Source organism: Panthera leo, chromosome D2 (assembly GCF_018350215.1).
Source record: "Panthera leo isolate Ple1 chromosome D2, P.leo_Ple1_pat1.1, whole genome shotgun sequence".
NCBI classification, from domain to species: domain Eukaryota; kingdom Metazoa; phylum Chordata; class Mammalia; order Carnivora; family Felidae; genus Panthera; species Panthera leo.
The window spans coordinates 29,510,212-29,522,612 of NC_056689.1; the positions used below are offsets into that span (position 1 = coordinate 29,510,212).

General features: G+C 38.3%; 1 protein-coding gene and 1 pseudogene across 3 annotated transcripts in view; one reads left to right on the top strand and one right to left on the bottom strand.

Annotated features, from left to right (window-relative positions):
* Positions 1–12,401, top strand: part of DDX50 (DExD-box helicase 50) — a 33,034-nt gene that overhangs the window by 11,450 nt on the left and 9,183 nt on the right. For all 3 annotated transcript variants that reach the window (XM_042908802.1, XM_042908803.1, XM_042908804.1), the window contains 3 exons: positions 3,682–3,831; positions 11,098–11,259; positions 11,723–11,842. In XM_042908802.1, coding sequence (XP_042764736.1) covers positions 3,682–3,831; positions 11,098–11,259; positions 11,723–11,842 — 432 coding nt within the window. The remainder of the gene's footprint in view (positions 1–3,681; positions 3,832–11,097; positions 11,260–11,722; positions 11,843–12,401) is intronic.
* On the bottom strand, positions 8,232–8,843 carry LOC122202443 (annotated as a pseudogene).

Below are 12,401 nucleotides of genomic sequence, written 5' to 3' on the forward strand. Positions count from 1 at the left end.
TGATTAAGGAAGTTTTCAAACATATGCAGAAATCGAATATTATAAGGGACTCGATGTACCCATCACCAGGCTTTTTTTTTTTTCTTTTAATGTTTATTTTATTTTTGAGAGAGAGAGAGAGAGAGAGACAGCAAGAGCAGGGGAGGGGCAGAGAGAGAGGGAGACTGAGAATCCCACGCAGGCTCTGTGCTGTCAGCGCAGAAACTGCTGTGGGGCTCAAATCCATGAACTGTGCGACCATGACCTGAGCTGAATCCAAGAGTCTGACGCTTAACCCGCTGAGCCACCCAGGGGCCCTCATCACCAGGCTTTAATGATGATCTTTTCTATACCCCCATACATTCTTCATTCCTACATTGGAAGCATTCTTGTCGTCATTTCATCTTCATGTAATTGTTTATATTTTGAAAAGAATAAGTGTTCTTTAAAAAACAAAACAAAAATTACAAAGTTATCACATTAGAAAAAAACCCAATAATTTAATATTATTGAATATCTAGTGCCCTTGTTACCTTAGTTGTCTTTTTTTTTTTATATAGTTTCAGTTTGGATCCAAATAAGATCTTTGAATTGCCACTGGTTTATATTTCTCTTAAATCTTATAATCTACAGGTTCCTCTGTCACTTTATTTTTACAATTTTTTTTTGTTAAAAGGACATGATCATTTTTCAAATGATACATTTCCCACAGTCTTAATTTTGGTAATTGGCAACCCTGTGGTGTTATTTAACATGTTATTCCGCTTTCATTTTCCTGTGAATTGATGTTTGGATTGTGAGGCTTGGTCAGATTTAGGTTCTTGTTTTGTTTTGTTTTTTAAACCATGGTGAAGAAGCAGGAGTGTCATAGGTGGTACAAAAGATTCTTCATTTTCTTTGTTCTTTTCTCTATTTTCCAGGTGCTGTGTAATTAATTTGTGTTATATTTTATTATAATTTTTTTAAAGTTTATTTTGAGAGAGAGTGCGTGCGCATGTGTGCGCACACCTGTGGGAGCAGGGAAGGGGCAGAGAGAGAGGGTGAGAGAGAGAATCCCAAGCAGGCTCTGCCCTATCAGCATGGAACCTGACTTGGGGCTCAAACCATAAATCACATCATGACCTGAGCTGACATCAATTGTTGGCCACTTAACAGACTGAGAGCCACCCAGATGCCCTATTTTTATTATTATTATTTTAAATGTTTATTTATTTTGAGAGAGAGAGAGAGAGCATGCACATACCTGCACAAGTGGGTAAGGGCAGAGAGAGAATCTCAAACTGAGCGTGGAGCCTGACCTGGGGCTTGATTTTATGTCTGTGAGATACGAGATCACGACCTGAGCCGATATCAAGTCTCATGTTTTTTTTGTTTTTCTTGTTTTCTTTTTAAATGTTTATTTTTGAGAGAGAGACAGAGACAGAGTACAAGTGGGGATGGGCAGAGAGAGAGGGAGACACAGAATCTGAAGCAGGCTTTAGGCTCTGAGCTGTCAGCACAGAGCCTGAGGCGGGGCTTGAACTCATGCCACGAGATCATGACCTGAGCTGCAGTTGGACGCTCAACCAATTGAGCCACCCAAGTGCTCCAAGAGTCGGATGTTTAACCTACTGAGCCATCCAGGTGCCCCTGTATTACGTTTTAAAAACAATTTTATTGAGATATAATACATGTTAAAGTGCACAGATTTAGAATATACAATAGCAATTGAAATATAATACATGTTAAAATGCACAGATTTAGAATACACAATTTTATCCCGAGCGTTTTTTTGTTTTTTTTTTTTTAAATTTTTTTTTTCAACGTTTTTTATTTATTTTTGGGAGAGAGACAGAGCATGAACAGGGGAGGGGCAGAGAGAGAGGGAGACACAGAATCGGAAACAGGCTCCAGGCTCCGAGCCATCAGCCCAGAGCCTGACGCGGGGCTCGAACTCACGGACCGTGAGATCGTGACCTGGCTGAAGTCGGACGCTTAACTGACTGCGCCACCCAGGCGCCCCTTCCTGAGCGTTTTTAAAAGATTTTTATTTTTATTTTTTAAAATATTTTTTAAGTTTATTTATTTATTTATTTTGAGAGAAAGAAAGCCTGTGAGAGTGGGGGAGGCAGAGAGCAATTGAGAGAGAATGAATCTCAAGCAGACTCCATACTCAGTGTGGAGCCTGATTAAAGATTTTATTTTCTTTAAAAAATTTTTTTTTAATGTTTATTTTTTTGAGAGAGCGCGAGCAGGGGAAGGGCAGAGAGAGAAGGAAACCCAGAATCTGAAGCAGGCTCCAGGCTCAGAGCTGTCAGCACAGAGCCTGATGTGGGGCTCAAACTCACAGACCGCGAGATCATGACCTGAGCCGAAGCTGGATGCTTAACTGACTGAGCCACCATGCGCCCCTACAGATTTTATTTTTTAAGTTATCTCTATACCCAGGATGGGGCTTGAACTCACAACCTGGAGTTTAAGTGTCACATGCTCTACTAACTGAGCCAGCCAGGTACCCCTCCCAACATTTTGTCATGAAAATTTTCAAACACTGAAAAGTCAAAGCAATTTTACAGTGAGCGCCCATATGCTCATATTATAAATTTTTTATTTATTTATTTATTTATTTATTTATTTATTTATTTATTTATTTATTTTTATTTGAGAGAGTGTGCAAGAGGGGCAGAGGGAGAGAGAGAATCTTAAGCATGCTCCAAAGCTCAGTGCAGAGTCTGATGCAGGGCTTAATCCCACTACCCTGGGATCATGACCTGAGCCGAAATCAAGAGTCAGATGTTCAGCCAACTGAAACACCCAGTTTCAGTAGGCACCCCTACAAAGTTTCTGAGGCAAAATTCACAAAATAAACTGTATAACATGTATATATTCATAATGTTGTGCAACCATAGCTTTTGTCTACTTCCAAAACACATCATCACCCCAAAAGGAAACCCAATAATCATTAAGCAGTTGCTCCCCATCATCCCCTTTGCATAGCCTCTGGCATCACCAATCTGCTTTCTGTCCCTATGGACTTACCTATTCTTGATGCTTCATATAAATGTAGTCATACAGTACATGACCTTTTTGTGTTGGGCTTTTTTCAGTTAGCATATTTTTGGGTTTCATATGATATTTGCAATTTTTAAAGATGAGATTTACATATTAAAAAGCCAGAATTTTAAGTATATTTGTTTAGTTTTGACAAATTCATAAATGTATATAACCTAACCTCCTAACCACATGTAGAAATATTACCATCATCCCAGAAATTTCCCTCATGGCCCTGCTCAGTGAAGTCCCCCATCCAGGGACAGCCACTGTTCTGATTTTTTCTACATAGATTAGTTATGCCTATTCTAGAACTTGATATAAATGGAATCCTACTATGTGTGTTCTCTTTCTGTAAAACTTCATTTACCTAATGTGTTTTGAGATTAATCCCTATTGTTGCATGTATCAGTAGTTGATTCTTTTCTCTTTTAGTTTTTAGTTCCTTTTAATTACTGAGTAGTATTACATTGTATAAATATACTAGTTTATATATCCCTTCACCTATTGGTGGCCGTTTGTATATTGTTTTCAAATGGGGTTCAGAAGAATTGTCGTTTTATTGTCTCCCAGAAAGGCCAATTCTTGAACAGATTAGGAAAAAAATATACAAGGGAAGTCATTTTCACTAATTTTAATGAAACAGATAATTGGTATTTTCTTTCCTCAAAGCATTTGGCCATCCAGTGCCATTGGTCTCAGAGGCCAGCAGTTATTGGAGATGTCCTTCAAGTCTACAGTGGGTCTGAAGGGAGGGCTATTATTTTCTGTGAGACCAAAAAGAATGTAACTGAAATGGCCATGAATCCACACATAAAACAGGTAAGTCTTTTCTGATGCTTCTCTAATTGAGATTATAGGGATGACTCACTGAAGAAAAATATTGTCCTTTGTGGACCAGGTTTGACAGTATTTTTAGAATCGAATCTAATTCAGAAGGAAGTTATAGCCAACCTTTCATGATCTTTTAAGTCAGGATAGAATTCTTCCCATTTTCATGAGAAGGTTTTTCAAGACTTTGCATAAATTGATCTTGAAAATATAAAGGTTGAAACAAAATGAATTCCTGTGGGTAAGAGTGGGTAATAGTTGAAAGTTGTGTTATAAAATGAATTACAAATGTTTATTGAATGAATGGATCAACTGCAACAATTAACCTTATTTCATCCAAATGCCCACTCACTTCCTGCTCCTGAATTCTTTTTATGCAAACCCTGGATAACATATTATTACATATTATAAATTTTTGGGTATGTGTCTCTAAAAGAAAAGAATTTTTTTAAACCTATACTAATGTTACCACATCTAAAAAATTAATAGTAATTAATATTTTCAAATGTCAATTTGTGCTCAAATTGTGAATTGTCTCATGATTGCTTTTTTTCTTTTATAGTTTTTGTTTAAAAACATTTTTTTAAATGTTTGTTTAGTTTTGAGAGAGAGAGAGAGAGAGAGAGTACATGAGCAGGTGAGAGCCAGAGAGAGAGGGAGACACAGAATCTGGAGCAGGCTCCAGACTCTGAGCTGTTCCCACAGAGCCCCACGTGGGGCTCGAACTCCTAAACTGTGAGATCATGACTTGAGCTGAAGTTGGATGCTCAACCAACTGAGGCACCTAGGGGCCCCTATAGTTTTTGTTTTTATAGTTTTCTTTTGTGGATTCAAATAAGATTCGTAAATTGTGTGATTTTATTATATCTCTTTCTTTTTTTACTTTTTTTAATGTTTATTTTTGAGAGAGAGAGCATGAGTGGGGAGGGGCAGAGAGCGAGGGGGGACAGAGGATCTGAAGCTGGCTCTGTGCTGACAGCAGAGAGCCTGATGCGGGGTTTGAACTCAGGAACCGTGAGATCATGACCTGAGCTGAAGTTAGTCGCTTATCCAGCTGAGCCACCCAGGAACCCCTCAATATATCTCTTTAATGTATGGATTCCTTTCTCATCTGTTTTTTCTTGTAGCTTTTTTTCTCGTGTATTTTTTTTATTTTTTGAGAGCACAAGAGAGGCAGAGGGAGAGAGAGAATCTTAAGAATGTGGGGCTCAGTCTCACGAGTGTGAGATCATGACTTGAGCCAAGATTTAGAGTTGGACGCTCAACCAACTAAGCCACTCAGGTGCCTCATCTTTTTTGTTATTTAAAAAACCCAAGTTTCCATCATCTAGAGTATTGCTTCCCTGTGAAGTCATTTAACATGTTCCTCTCGTCTTCTGTATTTCTTGGAAATTCAGGTTTGTTTGTTTATTTAGGGCAAAACTATGTTATAAGAGTATATAATGCATAGTTCTTTCTCTTTAAAAACTCATAAAAAAGTTTTTAAACTTAAAAAAAACTCATAAAAAACTCTTTAGTTTTTATGTCAGTGTCTCTCCAGTCATTTTTGTTGTCTGAGAGTGGCATAGTAGATTCTTGAAGAAGGGCTTATGGAAATAATATTACCTGTTGATAATAGATTGTTTGTGATTTGTAATGATACCTGAAAATCATTTGGCTGGATATTAAAATACTTGGTTCATATTTCCTTTCCTTCAGTATCTTAAATATGTTTTGCCATTGTTTTTGGAGTAAATCATATCCCACTTTCTGAGCTCTGGCTGTGGCTGTCTTTTCCCTAACTTTATTTTATTTTTATTTTATTTTATTTATTTATTTATTTATTTTTTCCAATATATGAAATTTATTGTCAAATTGGTTTCCATACAACACCCAGTGCTCATCCCAAAAGGTGCCCTCCTCAATACCCATCCCCCACCCTCCCCTCCCCCCACCCCCATCAACCCTCAGTTCGTTCTCAGTTTTCACACGACCCTTCTTCTCCCCCCCATCCAGGGCCCCCGGGGCTGACCGGCCCCGGCCCCGCCCTCACTTCTGAGCACACCTTCCCCTAACTTTTTTTTAAAGTTATTTATTTTGAGAGGGTGGGGGGAGGAGGGGCAGAGAATAAGAAAGAGAGAATCCCAAGCAGGCTCTGTACTGTCTGCGTAGAGCCTGACACAGGGCTCAAACCCACGAACTGTGAGATCATGACCTGAGCCCTGAAATCAAGAGTTGGACGCTTCAACTGAACCACTCAGGCGCCCCTTCCCTCATTTTTATGCGGATCTTCTATTCCTTTGCTTCTGTAATCCCTGGTATCCTCAGTTTGGATCCTAGGTCCAACACTTTCTCCTCAGTGTGGAGCTCTTCCTGGCAAGGAAACATTGGCTTATTAGTTTTGAAAGTTCACGTAGGGTCCAGGCTGCTCCAGCCTTTTCCAGATCTTACCTCTGGATTCTTAGAATCCTCTGGAATCACCATTGAGTGTACAAAAACTCTGCCACGTTCAGCTGCTGTTCTCAAATTGGTCCGTTAGGCTTTGCAGGGAGTATCTGTTCTTAGGACCAGCAAATCTCCCCACCTCATACATACACACACATCTGTCCCTACCTGCTCATGTTTTGGAAATCATGAAAATACTTTCACTTAGTTTTGTCATAGATGTCTGTGGATTTTTAATTTTGTTATACAGTTGCTCTATTTGTTTTTATGGGAGAACGAGAGATTCAAAGACTATTCTGTCAACATCTTCCTCAGTATCATTTTAACTAATTGTGTAGCTTTAGCTTTGTATATGGTATACACAGATGCCAAATGGTGAAAGTGATTGAGGGTGGTTGATTTACCTTTCCTGTTACTGCCTTAGAACACCTAGCAGCAGCAGTGTTGCAGCCGCTCTTGTTCTGTCTCCTAGGGAGGAACTGCCTTGCTGCAGAAGTTGGGTAAGAATTCCCCCGCTTACTGGACGATAATCAGCTTCTGTGGCTGAGAGCAATGCAGTTTCTGCTCTGCTGGTTTACTGTTTAGGTCAAAAATAGTAGCATATCATTATAGGTGATACAGGATTTTAGGGACTGTTGAGGGAACTTCAGTGGTTATTTTCTTTATTTTTAACTATTTTTTTCCTTAAGGTCAGATTTTACCAAGAAAAATGCTTTCTTAATTCTAAACAAACCTACACACACACATGCGTGCATGCATATGCGCACACACACACAAACTTTTGGAAAATAATTTACTCAGATGTTAGAGACCTGGAAACCATCACTGTGTGTTGTTTTTTTTTTTTAATTATTTTGTCACTACACCAACATGGGGCTCCAACTCAAAACCTCAAGATCAAGAGTCGTATGCTCACCAACTGAACCAGCCAGGTACCCCCATCATTGGCATTATTAATGTATTATGTCCCTCCTTAGGACTAATTATCAAGAAAAAAATCAATGTTGTATCAAATTTTTTTAAAGGGAATTTGAAGGGTGCCTGGGTGGCTCAGTTGGTTGAGCATCTGACTTTGGCTCGGGTCAGGATCTCGCAGTTTGTGAGTTCGAGCCCTGCATCAGGGCTCTGTGCTGACAGCTCAGAGCATGGAGCCTGTTTTGGATTCTGTGTCTCCCTGTCTCTGCCCCTTCCCTGTTCATGCTCTGTCTCTCTCTCTCTCTCAAAAATGAATAAACGTTAAAAAATTTTTTTTTGAAAAAAATAAAGGGAATTTGAAAATTTCACTATGAAAAACTGTCCCAACTGTTTAACATATGTTTGCTTTTGACTTCTTTTTAAAGTGTTTATTTATTCTTGGGAGAGAGAGAGCATCTGGGGAATGTCAGAGAGGAATCCGAAGCAGGCTCCAGGCTCTGAGCTGTCAGCACAAAGCCCAACATGGGACTCGAACTTGTGAACTGCGAGATCATGACCTGAGCCAAAGTCGGATGCTTAACTGACTGAGCCACCCAGGCGCCCCAGCCACAAAGTATTTTTAGATTCTATCTTCCATGGCTGAAAATGGTCCATTTCTTTCTTACTACTGTTGCAGAAAATTAAAATCTGGGAGTCAAGAATAATGCTTCTTTCCTTTGTACCTCATTTCTCCTTTCTTCACCAGGTCCCCCCAGTTTCATCTGACAGTAGTTCTTGAATTCATTTATGGCTTAGCCCCCTACTTACCTTTCCAACTTCATCTTATTATACTTTCCTGTCATTTCTGTACACTCTTCCATATCTGCCATGTTTCCTCACACCACAGGGCTCTTGAACTTGTAATCTTCCTTGCCTAGCAACTCCTACTTATCTTTCAGATAAAAGTCTAGAGCACCACTCTCAGGGAATTCTTCCTTGCTCCAAACTAGGTCAGATTGTCCTTTTTTTTTTTTTTTTAACAGATAAACGGTTTTTATATTCCTCCTCCTTTTTTATTCCTCCTCCTCCGCCTCCTCTGCCTCTGCCGCCGCCTCCTCCTCCTCCTCCTCCTCCTCCTCATCTTCTTCCACCTTTTCCCGGCAACTTTAGCAGGACCCTTTGTGCTATCAAACTTTCCTTGGGACTTACAGTCAGCGACATCCTTCTTCTCTACTTCTCCTTCAGTTTTGCTGCCTTATTGTTGTAAGGCTACTTTTCACTGTCACTTAAGTTATTCCCCATTTCACCCAGCTTCTTTGCCGTGTCTCCAATGGAGATACCAGGGTTTGTAGATTTGATCTTGGGGCAGAATTCTGAACAGAACAGGAAGAATCCAGACGGCCTTTAGGGGCATTAGGGTCCTTCTTCTTGCCTCCCTTAGCTGGTCCATAATTCTTCATTTTCCAATAATAGTGCATTTCATCTGCCTTTGCCATTTCATCAACTTTAGACTTTTCTTTCCCAGACGTTATCTTCCACCTCTCAGAGCACTTCTTGGAAAATTCTGCAAAATTGACAGGGACCTCTGGGTTTTTCTTCTTAGGTTCCTCTCTGCATGTCTGCACAAAGAAGGCATAAGCAGACATCTTGCTCTTTGGTTTCTTGTGATCACCTTTAGCCATCCTGACTTTACAACATTTATCTTGCTGATTGACAGGCTCCCCATCAAACAGTGGCCATGTGAGGGCAGAGACCTCTGTTCTCTTCTCTGCTGTTTCCCCAGTATAGGATTGCCCTCCTATAAATGCTCTTTGCCTCTTATACCCGTGCATCGATTACGGTTGTTGGCTAAATTTGTGTGTCTCATAATTTGATTAACTTCCATCTCCCCTACCAGAGTATAAAGACCATGAGGACAGAGGCAGTCTTATTTTTGTTTGCAATTTTATCCCTGGTGTCTGACATTTCGTAGGTTATAAAGTATTAGTTGAATGCATAGAGGGTGATTGGCACTGCCTTGGTGAGGCCATTGATACATCTTTTGAATTCTACAACAGCCTGCTACCTAGGTCTCTAGCTTTTGTCTTTCTGTTTTGCCATTTTCTAATACATTCTATACATTATAATCAGAGTGTTCCTTCTATAATGCAAATATGTTCATGATAATCTGAATATGTGCATGATAATCCTGTTTACAATCATTCAGTTGTTTCATATTGTTCTCAGGATGTAATTCATATTCCTTTCCAGCCTCATCTCTCATCATTTTTCCTTTACACACTATGCTTTATCAATACTCAAATATTGTAGATCCTCAAGACACCCTGTTCATGTATGAAGTTTTTTTTGCCCAAAACTCCCTAGCCTCCTGCTCTCCTTCTACCTGACTACTGGTTCCTTATTATCTGTCAGGTCTCAGCTTCAGTGCTGCCTTACCCTTAAACAAAATTAAGTTAGGCTTCCCTTGTAAGTATTCCTATAGCAGCCTGCACCCGGTCATAGTATATATCATCATACTGTATTGAAAATGCCTGTCAGCTTGTCTATCCCAGGGCTGTTGCTTCGTGATTGTTCCAGAATCTGGTGCACACCAAGTATGTGAATTCATTCATGAATGCTTAAGACTTGGTTACTAAGGTTTAGATGTGGACTGTTACGAACTTTTTAATTTTAATAGTGGCTAGAATTCTAGGAAATATGTTTATAATAGTAGGAAAATTATTTTCAGTACAAATGAAAGGTAATATATAAATCGCATAAAGAAGGCTCAACTTCACTAAATACTATAGAAATGTAAATTAAAACATTGGGAAATCATTTTTGCCTAAATGATTAGATTTACAAAGATGGTAATGATTCACAATACACAGGGTAGGCAGGTTATGATGAAGTAAAGACTCATAAAGGTTGAAGAGTAAATGGGCACAACCTCTTTTTATAATACACTTTTACAATAGCTATTAAAGTGTTAAATGTTTATAATTTTAAATATTATTTATTTTTAGTGGGGTGATGGGGAGAGGGGTAGAAGGAAAGAGGGAGAGATTCTTAAGCAGCCTCCATGCTCAGCATGGAACCTGATGCAGGGCTTAGTCCCATGACCCTGGGATCATGACCTGAGCTGAAATTGAGTCAGACATGCAACCGACTGAGCCACTCAGGTGCACCAAATGTTTATAATTTTTGACCCCAAAATTCAACTTCTAGATATGATTCCTACTGAAATACACATATACTGAGTGGTCCAGAGGTATAAGTACAAAGTACTTATAGTATAGTATAGTACTTGTAGTATTATGAAAGATGAAAACTTGGATATGACCCAAACATCAGTAGGATATTGCTAAAATATATGACACTGCATCCATATGAAGAAATCATATCCAGTTTTTAAAAATTAAGTAGAGTTATATCTATAGATGTAGAAAAATGGCTAAGGTAGTAAATTTATAAAGCATTTCGTTGTTTTGAAACAATACATATATGTATATAGTATGATCCCATTTTTATGAGTAAATATATAATATTATAGTATATGCCGTTATGTGTGGGTTGTGTGTCTTGTATGTTTTTTTAAAACAATATCTGGAGGAATATTCACCAAATGGTTAGTCGATTATTATGAGGCTGATATTAAGGGAAGCTTTTACATTTTATATTAAATATTTAGTTTCTCTAATATTTGGTCTTTTTGAACAATAAGCATGCATCATGTAATTACCAGAAAATAAGATTGGGGCACCTGGCTGGCTCAGTCAGTGGAGCATCTGATTCTTGATCTTGGGGTTGTGAGTTCAAGCCCTACACTGGGTGTAGAGATTATTTAAGAAAAAAATTTTTTTTTAAAGTAACAAAAAAAGAGTACAGACTGTGTGGTGTTATGGTGCTATCAATTGCAAGTGTGAGTTGTACACTTACTTTTTCTCTTTTGTCAAATAGAATGCCCAGTGTTTACATGGGGACATAGCACAGTCACAAAGAGAAATTACCCTGAAAGGCTTCAGAGAAGGTAGTTTTAAAGTTTTGGTGGCAACCAATGTGGCTGCCCGTGGTTTGGACATACCTGAGGTGGACCTGGTGATTCAAAGTTCTCCTCCCCAGGTAAGAAATGAGATTTTATTTAGGGAATAGAAGAACAACTGTATAAATTGCCATTTTACTTATTTACAAGATGTTGCCTGGGATATGCAAAATATGTTATCTGTTCTTCCTCTTAGCCATTTTTTTATTAATGCAGTGTTAAATTAGTCAGAATCTGATGCCTTAGCAAATGATTAACTTTCCTTTTTGGATCTAAAGCGTGGAATCATGCAAAGGAATTATAAAAAGTTGTCATATGAAGAGCCCTGGGATTAGGTGGATTAAAAAAAATCCTATTTCTTTTATCCAAAAATTCAGCATAAAAGTTCTTTGGAATGTTGAAAGAGCAAGAAGATTGAAATAATATATTTATTGGTGGTAGTAGTTTTGTTATTATTAGCATTATTTTTTGAATGTTGGAATGACTGTGTTTACTTGCCAGATTTTTTTAAGAAGTATTAAAAAATGCCTCTTTTATTTTTAGGATGTTGAGTCCTATATTCATCGTTCTGGACGCACAGGTAGAGCTGGCCGGACAGGGATTTGCATATGTTTTTATCAACCAAGAGAAAGAGGTCAACTACGATATGTGGAACAAAAAGCAGTAAGTAGAGTTAAATTATTTCAGGCTTATTATCTAAACGGTGCCTTAGAGCTCTTTTTATATTTGTTCTCACAAATAGATCCTTATAACTATTTTCTCAGTTTAAGCTGCATTTGGATGTGAAGCATGTGGAGAGCTAAATTTATATGAGCTGCAAGACTTTGTTTTGATACAGCTTTTATTGTGAAGACAGAAGAGCTGACTTTCTCATTTTTCCCTTGAATTTCTCCCTTGATTCTAAAATCAGAAGCACATTGTGATTTCAGTATCTCATAGTCCAGCATTGTGAAGGGGTGACTGTGACATAGTCTTGGTGTATTTATAAGATTATATTGAATAATAGTACAACGGCCAGTTTCTATAAGAAATTATGTACATTTTTTTGTGGCCTGTATTGTTTTGTGGCATTTTACATTTTTTCCTATTTTTATGATGTGTGTTTTTTGTTTTTCTTTCTTTCTTTTTTTTTTTTTTTTTTACATTTATTTATTTTTGAGAGACAGAGCACCAGTGGGGGAGGGGCAGAGAGAAAATGAGACACAGAATCCGAAGCAGTCTC